General features: G+C 38.5%; 1 protein-coding gene across 4 annotated transcripts in view; it reads right to left on the reverse strand.

Annotated features, from left to right (window-relative positions):
- Positions 1–19,228, reverse strand: part of TRAPPC8 (trafficking protein particle complex 8) — a 52,224-nt gene extending 32,996 nt beyond the window's left edge. Inside the window, exons 1-10 of one of the 4 annotated variants that reach the window (XM_027638598.1) lie at positions 18,945–19,228; positions 13,204–13,398; positions 10,613–10,696; positions 7,728–7,817; positions 6,233–6,407; positions 5,696–5,849; positions 4,505–4,586; positions 2,798–3,045; positions 1,121–1,236; positions 355–505 (exon numbers count right to left, since the gene is read on the reverse strand). In XM_027638598.1, the coding sequence (XP_027494399.1) occupies positions 355–505; positions 1,121–1,236; positions 2,798–3,045; positions 4,505–4,586; positions 5,696–5,849; positions 6,233–6,407; positions 7,728–7,817; positions 10,613–10,696; positions 13,204–13,398; positions 18,945–19,101 (1,452 nt within the window). In that variant the 5' untranslated portion in view covers positions 19,102–19,228. The remainder of the gene's footprint in view (positions 1–354; positions 506–1,120; positions 1,237–2,797; positions 3,046–4,504; positions 4,587–5,695; positions 5,850–6,232; positions 6,408–7,727; positions 7,818–10,612; positions 10,697–13,203; positions 13,399–18,944) is intronic. The other 3 variants (XM_027638600.1, XM_027638601.1, XM_027638602.1) reach the window with 3 other exon arrangements.
- Positions 19,229–23,478: the final 4,250 nt, after the last annotated feature.

Consider the following 23,478-nt stretch of genomic DNA (forward strand, 5'->3'; position numbering starts at 1 on the left):
ATAACTATTTGGCCGAAGTCTAAAAGAGATTCTATAAGACTATATTACATCTGGCTTTGAGTTATCAGTTTAAAGATTCATTTTTCTGGAGGCTGCATTCCAGTTTCCTCCTTTCCATATTTCACATTTTAAGAATTAACTTAAATTTTCATTCACAACTTTATTCCCTTCACGTAACAGCAGAAAATAAGATTTTAAAACACTTTAAAATTTGCTAAATATACACAGTAAATTTGGGAAGATCCTTATAAATTTGGAGGGAGAGGGGAGAGATTACATTTTGTTACCTTCAGACAAATATTAGAAATTATTAGAAAAGGTTCACAGAATGTTTATGTTATGTGAAATACCAACCAGTGCTCCAGCTGCATAAAGCATTGCCTGATCATTCAAGAAGTCTTTCTTTGCTGTATGGTAACAGCTATATGCAAGTTCATAGTGTTGCACCAAAAAGCACAAGTCTGCCATTTTCCGGATCTGAAGCTCTGGTGCTTCTGGTGGATATCTATAAATACAAATATTTAAATTCAAAGTCCTCATTTCAATCAACAGAGCAAGACATGCTCTATAAAGCCATCCTTTCTCATCTGAATATCTATTCACAAAGTAGGAACAAAAACCTCATTGCTTCAGCCCTACCCAAAAAACAGCTAAGAAAAGTGAAGCTGCTTCCTTTCTGCCACATGTACTTTGGTTTCACACCCTACTTTCTGATTAACAAGATTCACTGTTCCAGTAACAAGCAAAGCAAGCACTCCTCTTAGTCAAGAAATAAAACATACTGAATAAAGTATGCAATTATCACTGAAATTGTTCACTAAGATTAACTAACTGAACTAAGCAGAGCAGTATGAGAAGGAAAAAACTTGCTCACCTGGCTACAACCTGTTATTTCTCCCCATTTCTCTCAAAAGAAATAAATCCACTAAAAAACTATGCTTTAAGGCAAAAAACTGCACAACGTATAGCACTTTTCATTTCTCCAGTTGAAGTCTTCCCCATGTTGCTGATTTAGTTCATTTTGCAGAACACCATCAAATAAACACCGGTTTTCCCTTCCCCCCAGAAAAAAAGATACATTTCCACTTTAGATCTAAAAATAAGGACTCAGGTTACTCACAGCAAACCAGAAGTGTTCTTCAGTTCGTTTATACTTTTCTCTGGAACCTTGCTGCCGCTAAACCATTTTTTAGTAGCAGAAAACAGTGAGCGACTCAAGCCTTTCCTGGATATTAACTGCAAAAAGACACTGAATTAGAGCATTATGTTGCAAGACGTAATTAAGTAAGTTAAGCTAATACAGAAAAACCAAGCTTCCTAAATTGTTTCTAATAAGACAGAAATAAATAAAAACAGTAGAATCACTAGGAGCACACTACCATACAATTAACCACTGACACCAAGATAGAAGTCGCAATTCATATATTTATTTCAGACAGCTGAGGTTCATTGTACTTGCTGTAAACTGCAGACATCATCTTAAGAACTGAAACATTCAATGTATCTATTTGAAATCTAACAGAATATCTAATTTTGAGTGTTAGTCCAACCTAAAATCTAGACTAAATGCATATTACAAGAGAGAATCTTCTCCCCATCACCATCCACATGAAGCATTACCACATTGTGAACATCAATTTCAAGTGTCAAGGGTACAAGTCATACCTGCAAGAGCAAGGTTACACAACTTTTTTTCTTTTAGGCAATTTCCACTAACAAGGAAATTTCCAAAGGAAATTACCATTCCCAAGATCTCAGGTAAACTATATATCTTTTGAAAAACAATTTTAAAAATTGCAACAACTCACTCTTCTTTGCATGATTAGGAATCTATCACTGCATTCCTAAGGTCAAGGCTCTTTGCTACACTTTACTTTTGCACTTTTTTAAATGCTTCTTCATAAAACTTTTCAAGTGTAAACATGGTCTGCATACACAAACTCCCAAAAGTCAATTCAGAGAGTGAATGTCCCTTACTGGACATGATACTTAGTATCAAAATCCCTCATACTTAAAACTATAACTTGAATAGACAATTCAATCAAAATACACTGCTCAGATAACAGACTGATATTTGGGTCCAAGTCTTAATGCTAAATACAGTAATTTGATTATAATAAGGTAAGTCAATCCATCTCTGCAGCTATTTAAGAGTATATGAAAGAGAAACACTTGTAAAACAAAGGACTTCACTGTGATCAAAATAACTTTACTGTATGTGCTTGATTAAACAGGGGCATGATAATAACTACTGCACTTCCAAAAAGTCCAAGTATGAAGGAAGTATATTCAGCTGCAAAAAATGCTGAGATCAACACAGCTGCATGATTCAGGGTGTCCATACATTTCTCCTCTGTCAATAGCAACTGAAGTATGCAGCTTTCTTTGCAGATGATTATTGATAAAATACATTTCTTAAATTTAGTTGTGTATTCTGATGCTAAAACACAAAAAGTCCATTTTGTTCCTGTGCCAGAATCCTTCAAAAGCATAGAATATAAAGATTTTAGGGGCAAGGACAGATTTCCCTGATAACAGTTCAGACAGGCTTTTACCAAGAAGCCACCTTGCTCTGAAGCTGTTGATACAAACTAGTTTTGGTTTTTTTGAAAAGACAAATTAAGCAAAAATTATAACTTCAGCTATTTCTCTTAAATTTTCTTAGTTTTCAGACAGGCCACTGAATCATTAGATGCCAAAGGAAGTAATACTGTCAAAACAGATTTTTGGATACCTGGAGCTATGCCCAACCGTTTTTCCTTACTATGGCACCAAGTGTTTTTAAGGGTAAACTGACCTGATCATTTAGTTGCCGAATTGTCTTCTCTATGTGTGGCAGAAGTCCCCGGAATGTGAATTCCTGTATGAACTGCCTAATTCGATCGTGATCTGTGAGTGTTAAACAAGCACCATGAGGAGTTCCAGAATTTGACTTCTTCGAGTCCTGCAACAATGCAGCAGCCTTCGTGTAATCCGCACTATCCAAACTGCCACTGGGATGGTCCAGTTGAAGGGGGTGAGTCTTAAAGTTATTTGACAGGCCATCTATTGAAAGATTGAAACCAAAACCCCCATAAGTATGAAGTTACTTAAACATTTTGGGTTTTAAAGGTCATTTTTATTAACCGCCTTCAAAGCCTTCCTTACTCAGAACTCTGTTAAGGAAAGCTATTCACCAATTATTCTCCACTACAGATCAATGCTGAGCAGATAGCAGCAGAGTGCTACCCAAGTATTGCATCACTCCTCAAATTCTTCAGAAAGTTCAGGGAATCTCAAGAACTAAAACATGGCTAAATATGTATGGTTTTGGTTCTCAAGCACAGCGCAAAAAATCCTCAAGTATGCTGACTAATATCAACAATAAAGGAAAACTACAAAAAACATTAAAATCAAAGTAAAACATTCAAGAAAAGTTGGAAATGCAGCAATTACTACAATAGTGCCATTGGGTCCATTCACTTTCTTCTGCTTACGTTTTATGGTTAAAAAAAAAAACAAAACTCATTTTCCGAGGAATCATGACATAAAACAATCTCCTACAAAGTCCTCCCAGTTCAGTGAGAAGGGCTGCTCACCATTATTGCATTTAGCTACCCAAACCAGGCTGAGACACTGCTTCACTCTAAGACTGAAACAGCTGTCACATTCATTATTTCTCTTCTCTATAAGAAAATCAACTTGTCCTATCTGACACTGAGCAAAGCTGAGCTGTGAAAGCAAATCTTTAATGGATTTTACTCATGAAATATAAAGCTGGGTATGTAAAGTTCAGTCAGCAGCTCACACACGACATCTGGGCTGCAGGTCCTAGAAAGATACTTTTATAGGCAACTACAGGTTCTCCTACATACAGAGGTCTCAGCATGCCTCTCAATTCAGGTATGAAGGATCTGGGAGGCAGGTCAGACAATGCAGGGTACCTCACTTCTTCCCTATTTCATGATGCTCCTCATCTGAATCCTACACAGCTGCCTTAAAAATTTCTTTGAAAAAGGTCATGCATTAAATTTGCACTCAATTTCATCTACTATCCTCTCCCATCCACAAGCTGAGTTGCAAGGTAAGTACTTCCAAACAACTTACAAACTAAGTCACTACTCTGACATTTACAGACTTAATGCCAAAAACAAAGACAAAAAACCCTCCACAAGCTCAGGTTTCAAGTTATATCAGAGCACACAAGTCAAAACTTATTATTATGAAAATTGACCATTTAATCCTACCTTACTTTTTACTAGCTGCCAGAGTTTGCAGAGAATATACTTTATCTTACAAAATATGAGCACAATACATCATTAGCCACTTCATTAAGGATATATCTACCAATTGCCATCTATCCAGTACCTCAGTACCACAGCATTTTATTTGGTGGATACTTAAAGCATTTAGAAAACTATTCCTTTGAATTCCCTAACAAATCACCGAAGTGATTACCATCTAACACGTGAGACAGTTATGCAAATTCTGTAACATCAATGTTTTGATAAAGTTACAAAAATACCTTTAATTTCACTGTCTAAGCCATCTGATATCAAGTGATCAGTATTCTTGCTTGAAACAGCAGTATAATCTTCATAGCAATCCTGTCAGAAAAGTGAAAAAAAGTCAGAATTTTAAGACTACTACATTACATACAAAAGTCAGTAAACAGTACTTGTCAGCTTCAATAACAGCTAACTGAATTATTACAAAAACATGTGTGTTCATATATATTAATTTCTCTAAGTAGTTTCTGAGGCTTTAAGAAACTGTCCTAAAGATGAAAGTTATATTCACCAAATTAAGCAAGCACCTTCTCACTTGTTCAGTTAGCATCCCTGTCAACCAAAGCAAGCAACTCCAGCTCTTACATAGCAATGCCTACAGCAGCAAAAATATACTCCCTAAAGCAGTTCCTGAACAAGTTCTCACATGTTAATTAAAAGAAAAAAAAATCCATGTTAAAAATCTATGCTGCACAGTTGATAGGGTACAGAAAACAGATCTAATCAGTTTATAATGGAACATGACTTACTGGTCCTCTTAGTTTATAGAATATGAAATGCTTTGACTTTCCAGTGCCACCTAGATTTGGGGAAGAGCTATGCTTTCACAAACCAACCTTTTAATCAGATGTAGCTATAACTGCAGCTCAATCAAAAGCAAACTTGAGAAGGAATATTTTTGGTCCTAAAGCCAAAAATACAGGCATTTATGGCAAACTGAACTCAAGAACACATTAGCACTTGCAATCTTAGCAGATGACAGACCAGACTGGACTGAAAGAAAAACCACACATAGTCCCACAAAGCAACACACCCACACTATTTAACAAAGTACTGAAGACCCAGAAAATAAAAACCAAAGATTGAAGAAGATGTAAGTAAGTAGAAAGTAGAGTTACTATGAATAGGACATTTCTGAGGTTACTTCCTCTTGTCAGTGTATAAAGCACAAGTCTTATTTCAGGGCTCTTGCCAGTCTACTTCAGACAGTCTAGTATTTCAGTGTTCCTTGCAGTCAACTGTCCTACTGACAGCAGCATAGAGTACAGTTCTTAGAGAGGACTCATCTTATGCCCTCACAAAAAGTCACAGCTATGTCAGAAGTCCATTCTGTAGAAACACATACATAAGACTAAGGTAAAACTTTAACACAACTAAAATGGGCTTTCATATGCACTTAATAAACTGTTTTTAGAACACTACAGTACCTGGTTCTGGATAGTATTTTTCTGAAGGTACTGACTCCAAGGATCTGGTATCTGTTCATCTGTTCCTCTATTAGACACCCGAGAATTTATTTTCAGCAAATAGCAACCCTGAGTTCCATACCTCTGCTTCATCTCTTCATAAATGGAGTCAGCTCTGAAAAAGGAAAACGTTTACTCTGTGTTGATATCAAACTAACTTCATTTACTGCAACAAGCTATTTTAGACTATTATCCATAGTAATTAAAAGAAAAATTCTCCCATTTTTAAAGCAGTCCTTTATGCAAAAGTAAAATTGAGAGTATTTTGAGAATTAGTTCAGCAAGCTAGCAAAGAAAGCATCTACCTCAAAAGCTGATTCTTTTCATGTAATGTAAACACAAGAAGTAGACCTAAAAATAATACTTAAGGAAATCTGCCTTGATAACAGCATACTGGTAAAGGCATCCTACTGTATGTCTGATCTCAACAGAACTTATCAACACAAAAATTTCAGTCAAAGAGCTCATCTGTAAATTCACTGAAGGCAGAAGACCCACCTCTGTTCTTCTCCTGTGCTTACATCATGCAGTAACACGTAGTATTTGAGTGTGTTTGGTATAAACCACTTGGGATATGAGTATTCACTACTATGCTGAATCCGATGTTGCTCTTGAGACAGCTTCAGAAACTGCTCCACAGGCTCTGGTTCACTGGAGGAAACTACGAGCATACCTAAATTCATCATTAAGGACATACCAAGGGAACACAGGGACAACCACTGATCATAACAAAACAGGAAGGATATAAAATAAAATACATGAGTACAGTACTTAAACCTGTAAAACACACTATCACAGAAGTACATGCAACTAGAATTTGGCCTCAGACTCAGTAAAAAACAGCATTTAAACAATCAGTTAACTAACTACTGTAACACAATGCAAGAGGAGTGTGCTCCAATTCTGACACTGAATCCAAGTTTAAGGCGATACATAACAGTTTATCTAAGATTTGAGATAGAGATCAAATGTTCATATAGGAAACATGTAACTGAAATTAATCCCCACTGGACTTTAGCTTTCAACTTCCACAGAGAGTTGGGACTTTAAGTTACTACCTGAGCAACAGCAACGACCACTATTCATAAACACAGCAACATATTCTGAGTAAAAAGCAGAAGTGTTCAGATTTTTACCTCACTGCAACTACACAACCATTAATAAGGAACATCCTGCTCTGCTACATCTATTCACCAAATCAAAAGACATTAATTCAGAGAAGCCAGAAAGCAAAGTTGTATTTTAAATGCTACTAGAATTCAGAAGTCAAAAGCTAGAATCAATATTCTGTCAAGTTAATTCTACTCAAATAGCTAATGGTCATACCTTTCTACCATACTAAAATGATAATGTACAGTAAACAGAGTAGGTATTATGAAGCCTGCAGCATTATAATTATTGCAAAGTTGATCAATGGCTACACCATGAAACAGTGAGCATTTTCATTTTCCCTGTAGAAAAGCAAATCAGGCCTAAGTTTTGTTAAAAAAAAAAAAAATGAAAGCATTCAGGCATCTTTCTATACTTCTTTTGCAAAATAGCTCAAAGTTCACCAATTTTCCAAAACATCCTCTCTACCTGCTTTAAAAAAAAGCTATAAAAAGCAGCAGGTGCATCCCAAATACACAAACCTCTGTTGTAGATAAGGGACAGTCAACAGATTCCTAAACGGTGACAGTAGAAAAAGTTTTAGACTGACAAAGTTTAGTTTACAGGTTACTGGTTTTAAGTTCACTTTGACACAAAAAAGTGTGTGGAGAAGGGGGGAAACAAACAAACAACACAAACAGCACAAAAAACCCTCTGGTCAAATAATAACCACAAAGAAAAACCTGACACCCTTATGAAACTAGCCTGTGTAGTTGGACATATTGAAAAAAGATATAGGGTTCAAAACATAATTGCAAAAGAGTTACTGCAAAACATGAGTGTCTCCTTACATTACACCTTGTAACAGCCTCCACTGGAGCAGCCTGTAACACTCAAAGGATACATGCAACATAGTGGTTTAAGAATTCGTGATCTGATGCAGGCATGGACTGAAGAAAGCACTCTCTGTAAGACTCAAACCAAGGAGTAGTAGCTGCAATACACAACAAAACAGGACAAATTAGACTATTCAGTGAAACTTCTGCATACTCACTTATGAAAAGGAAATATGAAAGACTACACCTAAAAGTGAAGCTTGCAAACTCTTGACAAGGTTTGCATGGCAGGGGAAAGAAGGGGGAACAGTCCAAGGAGAAAGCATCTAAAATACACACAAGTAGGAGAAACAGTAACACTTTAAATCAAATCCTGTGAAACTGAATAGCATGGTAAGTACTGAATTCCTCAACGCTCTAGGTTCACCTCTATTCAGTTGTTAAACTACCTACTCTTTACCGCCCCTTTATACACACACACACTTGGGAAAGAAAGAAAACAAAAAAATTGCTCTAACAGTCACTGAATTTGCTGGGCTAGGGATGCAAAAATTGACCAAATTTTTGAGTAGGCAGAGGAGCTAAAGATTACCAAAATTCTATCCTGCCTGTTTGTCTGAAGCCTTTGTTAAGTGTTTCAACTTGGCTTGACAGCAGGCCCCTCCCTATGCTTTGCTAAAATAAACAGCTCAGCTGTCAGCTGGGAAAGCAAAGACCAAAGAAGATAAAACCTGGGACCTGAGTTGTGCCATTAGTGCCTCATAATTTTAACCTGCCATGTTCAAATGCCCTTTTACAATAGGGATTTCATTTTCCTAAGAGTATCAAATCAAGGGAAACCAAGGATGTGTGGGACATCCAAAAACACATGAACCTTGTCCATTTCTTCCATTTCTCCCACTCCAACTATCAGTCAAGCAATGAATTATTATTTCTTCTTTCAAGCCTGTTTTAGGCCATCTCAATTCTCCAACTCCTTCCCTTAGTTGGACCCCAGAGGAAAATCAATTCACTTCCAATAACCTGATTTCACACTGAAGTAACTGGAATCCAGTGTCAACTAACCTAGAGTGATAGCAACTACCAAACTAGAAAATGGTAACTAGTACAGGAGAAAAAAAAGCATTAACAAGAAATCCTGAAGGTATTTATTTTCTGTATATGGCCCCAAAAAACCACATTGCCTTATTTAACTCCCACAAAAATTTCTAATATTTTTTTAAACCTCTCATGCACCCCCTGCAGGGAAAAAAGAAAATAAACTACCACCTTGATTTCTTAGACTGACTTTAGGAAGCAGGTTCATTTTTATGTTAGAATTATCTTCTAGAGCACTAAGTTAATGCATTTTTCTTTAATCCTACATTGTCAAGCCATCTTAGATCAGCTGCATCCACACAGAAGTCAGACAGTCATGGTTCATAACTGAACTCAGTGTAGCAGTCAGTACATCTCACATAAAAAAGACCAATAGGAGACAAACTTCTAGCTTTTGATTATAGCCTTTCTAGAAGCTGCTCTCTGAGCACTCACCTAGGGTATAAAAAGCTCTTGGCTTTACTTAGTCCTACCTGTAAATATGCCAACTATTTAAATTAAGGAAAACACAGCTTGTTATTAAAAACAAACCATGATAAAGTGATTCATATACATATTTTTCACAAGTATAACAAGGCTTGCACTAACTCAGATTCATGGCAAACAACGTTAAACTACTTAAGGCAGAATCTTCAACTGCACTGTAGTTTCAAGTACTGCTTTCAAATTTTCGCTTTTGTTTTGCTGCTGAATCACAGCTCTTTAAAAAATATGACATAGTTACAAATAGGGAAGGACAACTTTGTTTTGTGAGGTGTTCCCCCTCACCCCCCTTTCTCTTTAGGCCTATTAAGAACTTTGGAAGTGACCTCAAAGGCAACTGGATTCCCTCAACACAACCACAACATACATTAACAGGATTCACTCAAACATTTACAGGGCTATAATAATTTATAGCAGATACTTAAAATAATAAACACACACCATATTCAAAACAAAGGCAGTATTGAAAAAAATTTCATAAGACACTACAGCAGTGCATACCAACACTGTGTCATTCAGGTATCCAGACCTATGTTTTGCATTTTTCCAGTAATATATTTTCCAGTATGCTACACAAGTAGAACTGAAGTTTATGCAAACTTGCTAACGTGTTCAGAAGTTGTTAAGAAAAAAAAGTGGTAAGTAATGTTTGTACATAACAGTTTAAGAATGAGAAGTCTACTTCATGAAGTTTTGTACTCTTTAGGCACTTAGCAGCATCTGAACAAACACTATTGAAAGGACAGCTATTACTAACCAAAAGTATAAACTTTGTTAAAATCTAATACTGAAAAACAAAAATCTGGCTCTTATAGCCTCACTGTGAGCTGAGAGGTCAGTAATCAAATGGTTTGGTAGCAGTAAGTCTTATAAACTAGGTGAAGATGTATTAGAAAGCTTTTTTGTTTTAAGAGTCATACTCCAGAAAGGATGTCAACAGAGCAGAGGCGTATGTGCTCTAAGTACAGTCAGCACTTGAGTTCCAATTCAAAAAGTGTTACTTTCCTCCGAGAAGGAAGTTCTGTAGAGAAGCAGAAAGTACATTTGAAATACAGCACAGTAACAGTATACAGTTCCATGGGATCAAACAATCCAGTACTTTTACAGCACGAGGTAAATTTCCCACCACCACTGTTACCGACTGCAAGGAAAGACCACATGATTTTGATTAACAAGAGTAGAAATGTGACTAAAAGAAAATTAAAACAACCATCACCAGAAATTTTTCATTTAGGGGGAAAAATGGAGGAACACACATCTACGCCAAGAAAAGTGCTAAACAGTTATAGCAGATGGTAAGGAAAGGTGGATGGGGCACATGGAAAAGGAGTAAAGGGCAATCTGGCAAATCGGCACCAACCACAAAAAATACCTGAATAAAACGTGGATGTGTTCAGTTCCATCAGTGTCTCTTTCCAATTACTGTACCAAGGAACACTAGCTTTAACTGAGCGATCTGATAGAAAAAACATGATATTATTATACTAAAAAGGGTCAGGTGTAAACACACTATTGGCTTTTACACTCTGGTAGTGTGAAGTAGAAAAACCGATAGCATGCAGGCCCATCAGGGGCACTGAAGACATTTGATTCCAGCTAACCTTAATCTTGAGTATTTCAGGCTCCTCAACATTTGACAGTGTACTTTCATGGAAATTAATATTAATTTCTAGTTCAGCCCCAATTCGAGGCTTGAACAAAAATGGAAATTCTATAATGTGGCAAAGATTTAAGTTTTATCTTGATAGTATTTCTATTTTTCTAGTTGGAAGATACTCTAAACCTAAGGCATTAACTTCTGAGATTTCTCAGCCTGTAGTACTCGTAGAAGTAACTGAATACATTAGCTGCTGAAAGTGGTTGCCCCAGCATTTTCCCTCCTCTCCATCATTTTCCTGCATTGCTTCATGCCAGCATTAACATCATGCAGCCCTGAAAAAACATAGCCAGGGAACTGATCCAGCTGAAAAAAATGTTTTCTTCTCTGACATATTTTAAGCCTTCAGTGGAATCGTTTTTCCTCACTTTCTACATGCACAAGTACGTGGGAGAAGCAGGGGTGGCTGAACATAAGTAACCTTTCAGCATTCAACCAAGTCTATCAGTACAAGATTATGGAACTATGAGACTATTAAACAACAATTCTAACAAGGAAGGATTACAAACAATTAAATCAATACACCAGAGCAGTTCCAGAACTTTTCTGAAAAGAGAGCAGGATCACGATCCCAGTATCAGAAACACTCGTACCTCAGCTTCTTAAACATTTGTGTCTTTCTTCAAAGCAAACTGCACTTGATCATAATTTTAAAGATTAAGGAAATATTTAATATTGCTATCCTAGAAAACTAATGCACACACATCACCCCACCACTGCCAAGGAAAAAAAAAAAAAAAAGAACAAATTAAAGAACTGATTAGACTATTTCACATTTCATGCCAAATAACTATGTTTTGGTTTCAGGAATGACTGCTTCCATTGGTTTCAACAAAATGCTCTAAGAAAGTTGGGAAAAAAAAAGTTCCTTAGTAAATATTTTTAGTTTTCTAAGCAGAAACAGAACCCTACTTGGCAAACAAGGGTTGCCAAGTTCCTCACATTCTCCTGCAATGTAATGGGACACAAGTTTCTTCACCAAGAACGCTGCCAGTGCTTTGTGCTAAACTCCTAAGATGGGATACTACAAAGCTGTTACGTGATTTTGTCCTTCTGTACGATCTTAAACATCTTATACGTCTCTCCTGCTGTCAAATAAGCATATAGTCAGTCTGAATGGAAATGAGAACCTAATCACTGAGACAGAAGATAGTCAAATATGACCATTTGTACATCTGACTCTCCAGGAGCAAACTTGAAAAATAAACTACAAAGCATAGCTTAGTATAGCCACTATTTTTTTCTCCTTTTTCCAGTACCTCACTTCTAAACTGAGATCATTAGAAATCTTATGGAAAAGTCTATTCACTGAAATCATTCTTTGGGTCTTCAAATCTCTAGAACTGAAACAAACTTTTCATCAAAAAAACTTCACAAAAAAAGTCAATTCACCATTTGACAGATAAACAAGGGCACAGAAACTGAAACAAGTGTGCCATTTTTCCATCCTCAGCAGAACGAAAAAAAAAACCTCATAGATCAATGTACTACAACAACATCAGTTACTAGTCCTCATGAGGTTGTTATCAGTCTCTTGCTATAGCAGAGACAAATTCTTCACTGCAGACTAAACTTTCAATACAATAAATTATGGATGTTTAAATAGGGCAATGCATACATGCTTTCAACTAAGTCTGTACTCAAAGGCTTTAACGGATTAGGGTCTTAATTGGGAGGAGTTTAATCTTCTCAGCTCCCAAGATCAGGTCTCATTTAGTATTATTCACAATACCTCATTACTTGGAGATCTGAAAAAAAAAACATTTTTAGAATATTCTAGTCATTTTGACAGTGAAATATGAAGCACTGAGTTTCATGGGGAGAAAAAAAGCAAGACAAGGAATCATACACCTTTCCTCAAAATCTTTTTATGACAACTTTATGAACTCCATGTAATAAGTAAAAACAAAAATAGAAGAATCCATAAATATGTAAATTAGTACCAACATTATAAATAAGTGTTGATATTTATTCAGCCAAGTGTAACAAGTCTTGTTACAATCCATTTTGTAACAAGAAAATAAGACAAGCAAAGCATGACTAATTTCTACTTGAAAATGATTTAACACAAGTTCAAAAGAATTACAACACTAGGGAATATTAAAGTTATTAACTAAGTACAACCACTCTTTTAGCATCATATAAACCCAAAACTATTTGATAAATCTAAAGTTACAGTAAGAACAATGACTCAAACCTGAGCATCTCTGAGTAATTTCAATACATGCCACGAAGCTGAAATCAAGGTTAGAAACCTTACAGCAAATTCCAGTTCAAGTTACAAAAAATACAATATCATTACATACCACTAATATTGAGATCATAATCTCCAGCTGTGATCACATTAGCTACCAGTCCTTCAGCAGGCTGACTGACAGACACAACATCATTCAGAAGTTTCCGAATGGCACCAGGTTGAGGTGGGTGAGTAACGATGTTGTTGACAGCAATCTTCAAATTTTTGATTATGTGAAGCTGATTATTAGGATCTCTCATGTGAACTAAAAAAGAAAAAGAAAAAGCTTTGTTGAGAAGTATAACATAACAGACAGTTAAAATAGTTGTCATGCATTACTCTTTTTACAACACAGTTTTCCCTCAAAGATTACTTCACTAAACTTCTCCATCACCAATTTTAGATCGGAGTCCATAATACCTGACTATCAAAAATGAAGTGGGGGAAGGTAGTAACAGCAAATTAGTTCATGTTCAACATTAGGCTTCTCTAGGCAGACTGATTAAAACATAGCATAGGATTTTAGCTTGTAGGAATATCCACTACAACTAACAAAGCACTCAAAGAGCACACCCTACACTGCTGCATGCCCTTCTATGTGGAACATACTGAACTTTCACAGAAAGCTTATAGGAACCACATATGGATTTCACACATCTCACGTTTTGAGGAATCACCAGCTTCCAAGAAAACCCCAGTACGCAATAAATAGCATTTAAGAAACCTGACAGGGATAGCATATATTCTTTCATCCAAAATGAACATATTCTATGAAGACAGGCTGAGAGAGTTGGGATGGTTCCTCCTGGAGAAGAAGAGGCTCCAGGGAGACCTCATAGAAGCCTTACAGTTCCTAAATGTGACTGGCAAGAGAGCTGGAGAGGTAAGCAGGCATTTAGTGACAAGACAAGGGGGAATAGCTTAAAACTGCAAGAGAGTTGGTTTAGATCAGATATTGGGAAGAAATTCTTTACTCTGAGGGTGGTGAGGTACTGGAACAGGTTGCCCAGAGAAGCTGTCAAAGCCACATCCCTGAAGTGTTCAAGGCCAGGCTGAGCAATCTGGTCTAGAGTCCCTGTCTGTGGCAGAGGGGTTGGCCCATTCCAGGGGGTTTGGAACTAGATGTTCTTTAAGGTTCCTTTAAACCACTCTATGATTTTTAATACTACAACTTCCTTTTTAGATTCTTTGTGAAACTTGCTCCTTCAAGCCATCTGTTTTTAAAAAAGCATTCATGACATTTTCAACACTCATTACAATTCTGGGCCTGCTCTGATTTTTCATGTAATTTTCCCCTATTTCAAACCACAACCACCACCAATCAAGCCAGTTTTGTAAGTTCAGGCAGGACACACTGACTGTGGCTGCCTAAGCCAACTGGTGCTACCACATGCCCCACAGTAGAGCCCTCAACTAACTCTTCTGTATTTTATTTTCACAAATCCCTGTACAGTATATAAAAGGCAGTGCACATAAAGGGAAAATTCACATTCTTCTCATCTTTCAACTGATCACACAATTCATACCATGAAAGTCTGAAACTGAGTCTTCAATCCCCTCCAGCCTGGATAGCATATAACACCATTTCCACAAGCATTTTCAAAAGTAAAAACTAAGCAGCCCAAGCCAAATCACACAACATGTGTTTACAATCCATTGTAAGCATTAAAGCAGATTTCTAGCGCAGATGAAATCTTAACTAGCACAGTTCTACCCTCCTCAATCACATATGCACTCCCAACCTTTACTCAGCACTGAAGCTCACGGGAAAACACAGCAAAGCAGCTTAGAAAATTGGTCCTACCAAAGAAACCTAAAAATTTGTGGGTTTTTTCAGCCCTAAGTTTCAGGTTTCATATCAACACGGAGGAGGACAATTGTGCTGTCTAAACTTAATTTGTCCAGTTCACCATTTCTAACAGAAAGTTGAAAGAGTTGTTTTGGGTTGGTTTTTTTTCATCTTATCACACAGGTAAATTATCAACCCTTCTGAAAATATCAACCCTTACTGAAAATATCAAAAGTAAAGGAAGTGGGAGAGACAACCATGAAACTACTTTGCCTTCACCAGTGAAGCTATAACACTGCAACTCATCGTTGGTGCCTATCCTAAAATATAACAGCCATAATAATGAAGAGCAAACACATTTCCATACAGAACACAGATGACATTTCTGGCATATGTGCAATGCTAAGGACTGAAATAATGGACATAGCTGGAACCCCATAAAGCACTTGTCTTAATGCACAATAAAAAAAAAATTCTACTGTTATACATTTCTTACAAGTGTTTAGGAGAACATTTCAGAAAGTACTTTACCAGAAGTGCAAGTAGTCACATATAATATTAGAACAGTATCTTTCTCAACAGAAGTTGAAAATCGCCAGATGTTGACTAAAATACTCACAAACAAGGAATTCCTAACATCAAACTAAGCTCAAAAAAACCACAGCATACCCATTAAATCTCCTTCATCACTTGCTAGTTGAAGTGTACACTGTAATTCTCCCTCCCAGCATTAGTTCATATAGTATTTTTAAAGACTCTTAAAAACAGGATGCTATTCTAAAGAAAACCTACCTATACAATATATATATTCATTAAATTAGGCATCAATTGTTATAACAAATGTAATAATTAAGAAAGACTGCCACTTTGAGAATAAATATGTAGGTACAAAATCCTTAATATACTTTTATTTCCTTTATCAAAGTTTGGGGAGGGTTTTGGTTTCACTTTCCTCTAAAGTCAAGACTCACCAGAACTGTAAAGCTGTTCCTCTCACTTTTTTAAACCATTTCAATAACAAAAAGCAACTTACCTATAGAAGTCAAGAAGCTAAAAATTATAGGACAGACCATTCTGAATCTATGCTCAGTATTTCCTACCATCACAATTTGCTATATTGCAAGGGTATTTTCAGCTACACCAACATTAGCAAGTCACTGACAGGCCAAAGTTGATGAGTAGATTAAATAATGATTAGTGCAGAGGGTAGCCCCCTAGATCTACACTATGTATCTTTGTGGGGTTCTACTTGAAATTAGATATAATCTGGCCTCCTTGCATTGAGCAACCTCAAGCAGTGTGTGGTTTTACACGACTTGAAGAATAAAGCAGCATTTTTGGCCTTCCCATCTCTGTTAACACATGTAGGATGACTGATATATGCAGAGTAGACAGCTCAGCTTAGTTCCTGTGTATCAAAACTGTTCTGCAAATAAATCAGGAGATTAATTTCATAACTGCATAAGCAAGAATGCTGATGAGCATGCAGCCTTCAACAGGTTCATAAACCATGTAAATCCTAAATTTCAGACAAAAATATCTATTATGACAGGACTCTAAAAATGCAGTAGCAAACCCATGGCTGAGCTTATCAAATTATAGAAGAGTTCAGAAAGTAACGCATGTACTTTAAAGTTTTGCACAAATACAAGGGACAGTTTATTGCCAAAAGAGAAAAAATGCTAATAAACCCAATTTCATGTTACAAATTCAATGAAATAGCTACTAAGTAAAGATGAGAGTATTACTTTAAAAAGGACAGCATTTCACACTCCCATAGGAAAACACAGAAATGCTTACAAATTAAGATGCCAAAACAGAATCACAGAATAGTCAGGGTTGGAAGGGAACCCTGGAGATCATCCTGTCCCGCCCCCCTGCCAAGGCAGGTTCACCTGGAGCAGGTGATACAGGAACACATCCAGATAGGTTTTGAATGTCTCCAGAGAGGGAGACTCCATGACCTCCCTGGGCAGCCGCTTCCAGTGCTCTGCCACCCTCAATGTAAAGAAGTTCCTCCTCATGCTGAGGTGGAGCTCCTTGTGTTTTAGTTTATGGCTACCACTCGTCACAGAATAGTTATCATAATAATATCACAATCGTATATGATGATGATAATAACAGTCATATGCACTGAACCACACAGTTGTGGAGGCATGGCATGTACACACATTCTGCTGTACCATGAGCAGATCATTCATCATGCCTCTCTTCCTCTGAATTTGACATGAAAAGCACCACGGAAAAATTTTACCGCTAATTTTGGTCAAACCTAATTAAGTTCAGAAATTTAAAAACTTATCCTATGTTTTCAGTGTTGTGCACTTGGTACAGTTAACAGTGTCACTATGCAACAGTGTTTGTGCAGATTCCAACAAGCATGTTCCCCTGTCATAGACTTCCACCAATTCTGGAGCTTGAGAAATCACTTACCATTGCACAAACTCATTAGAAATTTTATTCCACCAAACTACTCTTCTGCCTGAAGAAAATACCTACTACGGCTTTCCTTACCCTCATGCATGCTGGCTTCCACCACAAGGAGTTACAGACAGCATGCAGTAACATGTTTTTCATGAAGACAGAAGAGGAAGTCACAAAGAAGAAGAACTGGAGTCAGGCCTGTGGCCTGTTCAATCCGAATACACAAAGTAGTGCAGCAACAAAACCCTCTGTCCCAAGCTCTACCCAGGTCACCTGAGGATGACTGAGGTTTTCGAGCTCCTTAACTGTCAAAACAATTGGAACAAAACCAGTTGCAACTAAGCAACACAAGAATTAAGTGTTTTTCAAGGTGAATGCTTCATTTTCAATAGTCTGCCTGGTTTGGTTTGCTAGATGCATTTTGAGAGCCTTTCACCAAAGAATCTAAAGAGATAATTTACTTGAGAACTCTAAGGATGCAAGCGTCTGCATTTATTATTTTTATCTCTGCTGCATTCTCACATAGCTCATGAGTGTTGCTAAAAAAATGAAAAACATTTATAAACAAATCTCAATAGGTTACTAAGACTTACCACAAATTAAGAGATTTTTAACACAGAGTAGCTTTTAAGTTGATGTCATTTTTTTTTTTAAAGAGAAATGCAAAAGCCTAACTCAAGAGACAATACAAGTTCCATTTTCTTGCATTGTTTCTTCAGCACATGACACGCAGAGGCTGAAGTCTGAGATACCAAATCTGACAAATGTCACTGCATTACTATCCTGACAAAGAGTTCTATCCAAATTGCTGTCCTGCATACTATTTTGATGAGCAACAGCTTGAAACACATAGATTAGTTAAATTAAAAAAAAAAAAAAATCCAGATAGTAAGTTAAAGCATTAGAACACACTACGGTTTCCCTCCAGTGGTCAACTGCCAGTTCTGCTAGACTTCACGTGGTCATTTCTAGGCTGCCACATGACCAGCTCAACTCCCACCTTTTCTTTGCACAGGTCTTACTCAGAGAAACGTCACCCAAAAAAAAGTCTATAGGATAAATCTACAGGTGAGAGAAAGACTGAAATGACAACGTTTCTGAATGACTGACCACACTTTCAACAACTAGGTATCAGAAGTGTGAAACCCAGTAAGATCCATAGTAAGAGTCGTGTACAAGTACCAGCCAGGTAACAGCAAAGTGGTTTCAGTGAAAGACAAAAATTCGTCTGAAGAGCTGGATTTACAGGCACCTTCCTCTTCCGCCGTCTGATGTCTCCAGGAGAAGCTCAACTTCCCAGGTTCCGCAGACCGAATGAAACTAAGCGGTCTTAAGAGCTGTCACCTGCGGCAACCCCGGCAAACGCAAAGCCTGTTCCAGCTCCAGGTGACACCCGGCCGGCCGGCCGCCGCCAGGGGCCCCGGGAAGGGGTGTCTCCCCCCGGGGAAAGGGTTTCTCACTCCCCGGGGAAGGGGGATCTCGCCCCGGCGGGGACAGCCCCGGGGGGACCCCCCGGAGGCCGCGGGCGGAAGGGAGGAAGGGAGAGGCGCCGCCTCCCCCGCCCCGTGTAAACAACCCGCTCCGCTCCCGGCACCGACCTTCCGAGGTGAGGCGGCAGAAGGGCCTCACCAGCTCGGCGAAGCTGAGGTTGTTCCTGCGGGTGAGCCTCTCCGCCTCCTCGCTGCACAGCGCGGCCACCAAGGGCACGAACGAGTCCTGGATGAACTCCTGCACCGACTGCACGCACTGGGCCATCGCCGCCGCCGCCCGGGGCCGCCCGAGACGGCCCCGCCACCTTTCTGCTCGTTTCTCCGGCTGCCCTCCCCGCTTCCCGCGGCGCTGCCTGTGCGCGGGTCCCGCCCCGGCCCCGCTCAGCGCCCGCCGAGCGCCGCCATGTTGCGCCTCGGCCGAGCCCCTCGGGGAGCGCCCGTTCCCGGCGGCCCCCGCGCCCGCTCATGTGATTGGCCGAAGGGGCGGGGCCGGGCCGAGCCGGGGGAGGCGACGGTGGCCGAGCTGGGGGGGGGTTGTGATTTCCCTCTCCCCGCCGTGCGGGGAGTTGGTGCGGTCCGAGGTGGGGAGGTGGGGGGGGCGGGAGCGGGGCCCTGGGATGTGCCGGGGGGAACCCTGGAGCCGGGACGCTGGTTTGGCACCCCCGACCCTCCCCTCATAGGAAAAGTTCTGTCGGTTTTATTAAAAAAACAAACAAACAAACAAACAACAACAGCACAAAAGCCCCAAACAAAAAACCTACAAAACCAACAACAAAAGCGCCAAAGAAATCACCCCAAAACAAAAACAAAACAAAACCAAAACAAGCCCCAAAAAATGAGATCAAAATTAAAAAAAAAAACAAACAAACCAAAGCAGTTATAAAAAAGCACCAAAATAACCCTAAAACAAAAGAAAAACAACAACAGCCCCGTACAAATAAAACCACACACATAAACTACCTGGATGGTTAGCCATAAACTAAAACACAAGGAGTTTCACCCCAACATGAGGAAGAACTTCATTCCATTGAGGATGGCAGAGCACTGGAAGCGGCTGCCCGGAGAGGTCATGGAGTCTCCCTCTCTGGAGACATTCAAAACCCACTTGGGTGCATCCCTGTGTCACCTGCTCAAGGAGACGGTGCCTTGGCAGAGGGGTTGGACAGGATGGTCTCCAGAGGTGCCTTCCAACTCACAATTCTGTGACCTACTGATTCTGTTAAAAAGTAGAATTGTTTGGGTGTTCTCTGGCAGATCTGTCAGTGCTCAGTTGTATGCACGACATTCAAATGGGGCAAAATAGCTTCATTTTTTGAGATTAGCCCACTAAGGCATGATATCATACGAAGTCCTTTTGCATTCATCGCTTAGGGAAGTGACTTGGAGGAAGGCGACAACGATGGTCAGTATGAAGTAAGTAATTTTGAATGTGTTCTTTACAAATACGGAGTATCGTAGTAGGGCTGGTTTTAACACCCTACCAGGAACAATCCTTGGGACACGGCTTGTAAACATCACAAAAAAGCCCTTGTGTCTTTGGAAAACAAGCCTTTAATAGAGCATGATTTCAATGGTAAGGTTTGGAAATCATTAGCCAGTTTCTGAGCATTCGACAGGCCTGTCAACAAGCAGGAAGTTTTCATGAATTGCTGAAGTGAGCCAGGTAAGTACAGGAGAGAGCTAATGCTGAGGGAAAACTTAAAACATGAGATCACTCCTCCCAAAGTGCAAATGTCAGCGGCAGGGATATTATTACAGCTTAGATTCAATGGAAGATCACAGAATCACAGAATCAATTAGGCTGGAAAAGACACTCTGAGATCAATGAGTCCAACCTATGACCGAACACACCATGTCAACTAGACCATGGCACTAAGTGCCACATCCAGTCTTTCCTTAAACACCTGCAGCGGTGGTGACTCCACTACCATAACACATTGTTTTTCAGATGCACAATTTACAAAGGCACAAGAAGCCAAGGCTCATTATTTCTCCAAATGCCAGAGGTACTCTTTATGTACAACAAATTTCTACGGTAAATCTTTGTGTATAAGAACCTTTTAAAAAAAAAAGGCAAAAGAAAGATGAGGGTTTTTTTCCAAGTTGATATCACAGAATTAATAGATCCTGATTGAAATCCAAATAAAACTTGGGGGAAAATAATATCTAATTGTCTTCCCTTACAAAGTCAGTAATCTGGTAATGAGTGTTAACTTATTCATCTACATCAATTGGGTCAGCAACTTCCTTTCTGAATGAAAAATTAGTTGTTATGTAGACAGTAAGAAAAAAAATAATAATCCATGCAAATTGATGTTTTCCATTATTGGGTCCTGGTAATGTTATCTAAAAGTTACTAAATATTGCAGGAAAAAATATTTTGGCTTTGATAGATTATTAAAACAAGGTGAAGGCCATCATTCCACAAATATTTATGGCTTATCCACATTTGGAAATTCCCCAGAGCTATTCCAAAATAATGTTTTCAAGGATACTTTAAAGTAGGACCTCCACACGGGCATTTTGGAAAAATTGTACTTCTCCCCCGTTTCTCTTAATCTGTTACTTCAGAGTTACATCTGGTAGACTGAAGTGGATCAGAAGTCCAATCCTGTTCACACATGACTGAGATTAAAAATTATTTTAAAATTCTGACCATCATCATGTCCTTCTGGCAGAGATTCAATTTTTGATTCAAATTTCCAGCAGAGTCTCAAATTTAATGTGACTATTATCAATCTTCAATAACCATTACAGAATGACAAGTAATTCTTTATTTTTTGTGATTGTGTTGGGTTTATTTTGTTAGAGCAGCTCTGCATTCGAAACCTACATTTGCGTTTAAAATTTATTCTCTGTATACAAAAATATGTACACATTTTCTGTTTACCCAGTATTAGGAATTTTGTGCTTAGAATTCTTTCTCTCATGGCAATCTCTCCCAGTTTGACACTGTCCAAAGGACTGGCTCTGTCACACTCATTTCATGCAGCTCTGCCGTCTCATGGGCTGCTCTCCGAAGACAAGGGCATAGAATCAGAGAATCACAAAATCATTTAGGTTGGAAAAGACCTAAATCATCGAGTTTAACCCTTGACAGAACACCACCATGTCAGCTACATGACAGCACTAAGTGCCATGTCCAGTCGTTTCTTGAACACCTCTTGAGATTGTGACTGAGAACTTTTGATGCAGCCTAGGACTTGCCTGGTTTACTAAGGAGGGATGAACAACCCCATCTTCAATGCACACAGGAGCTCTGTTGTGTCCTAGATCTGTTTGTAAAAAATGGTGCAGTCAATTAGGATTCAAATAATATTATCTTTATTTACAAGGCAGAAAGCACATTAGAAGGAATATAACATATCATTGCTAATGACTTGTAGCATCCTAAGTCTGGCAATTTGGGCACAAAATTTTGCTTCCACATTCTGACAGTGTACAAATAGATAGGATAGATAGTGGACAGAAGTACAAAGGAATAATACAATATCATGAATCCATGCTTTAACCATCCGAATTGTTTAACTGAAAATGCTTGTTATTACAGAGAAAGCTACAGATCAAAGGAAACAGCAGGTGAACAGAAGTTAGTGTGCGTAGAATGAGACGGGGTAGGGGAGGCCTAGTCTGACTGAACAGAAAAAGAGAACAAATAGTAAGAAAGTGTCATGAATAAATCAGAACATAAACATCACTGAGACAGAAGAATACATCCCCTGTTTCAATTGTAAAAAAACCCAGCACATTACTGTAAAATGTTGAGTTGTAACTTCTCAGCCTCTACCCTTTGCTGATTCTTTGCTGCTGCCAGTAGTGCTTTTTTACTCCCTTGGGCTAGAAGCTTCCTGAACTTTTAAGTTTTTGTGATTGATTCCTTTATGTAGATATTTCTGCTGAATGCAGCTACTGCTGAGGAAGTTTAGTTGCAACTAGTTTCATCTGTTAATAAAATAATATGTGTATTACTGTGTAGGTTTAAACCAGGAAAAATAATATAGAATTGCAAGTGCTGCAAGCTGAATTGAATTCAGTGCCTTCCTTTGCAGTTATTTGAATATGGAATGTGTTTGTTTCCCTGTGGTAGTTACAGGTTAAACTACATCCTTGAAAGTTTACATCATGAACTCCCAGCTCCTTGCAAACTTCAAGTGTACATTTGAGTTTATGCTCAGTTCAAATTTTTGTAGTGTTACAGAAGTGATGTTTTTCACAGCAATTCACTGCAGCACAACTTGAAATGAGAGTTTAAGATTAGGCTAAAATCACACAAGAAGCTACATATTGAGAGGTGGAGATGGTTGTTTGAAGTTTTTTTTAATAAAGTGCAGCAATAGACAAATAGTTCCAATTTAAATATCCATGTAGATTTACAGCCAGTTAGCTGTTGTGTGGTAACTCCTCAAGCTTAATCCGAGTCCCTGATTTCTCAACTTTTTGATTTGCTTATGGCCTTCACAAGCCTTCTGGACAATGTGGTTTTCTGTGTCAGCAGTTCTGCACCAGTGGCACTGGTATAGAAGATGAATTGCTTCCAGAGTGAGGCTGTGGTGTCTGAGGCTTTGGTCCCTGCAGTCTGCCCTGCATGAGTTTCACTGCATTCCATAGATCAGGAAAAGCTCTTTAAATGCCCCTCTGCAGC

This window comes from Corapipo altera, unplaced genomic scaffold (assembly GCF_003945725.1).
Source record: "Corapipo altera isolate COAL_440 unplaced genomic scaffold, ASM394572v1 49, whole genome shotgun sequence".
Lineage (NCBI taxonomy): Eukaryota > Metazoa > Chordata > Aves > Passeriformes > Pipridae > Corapipo > Corapipo altera.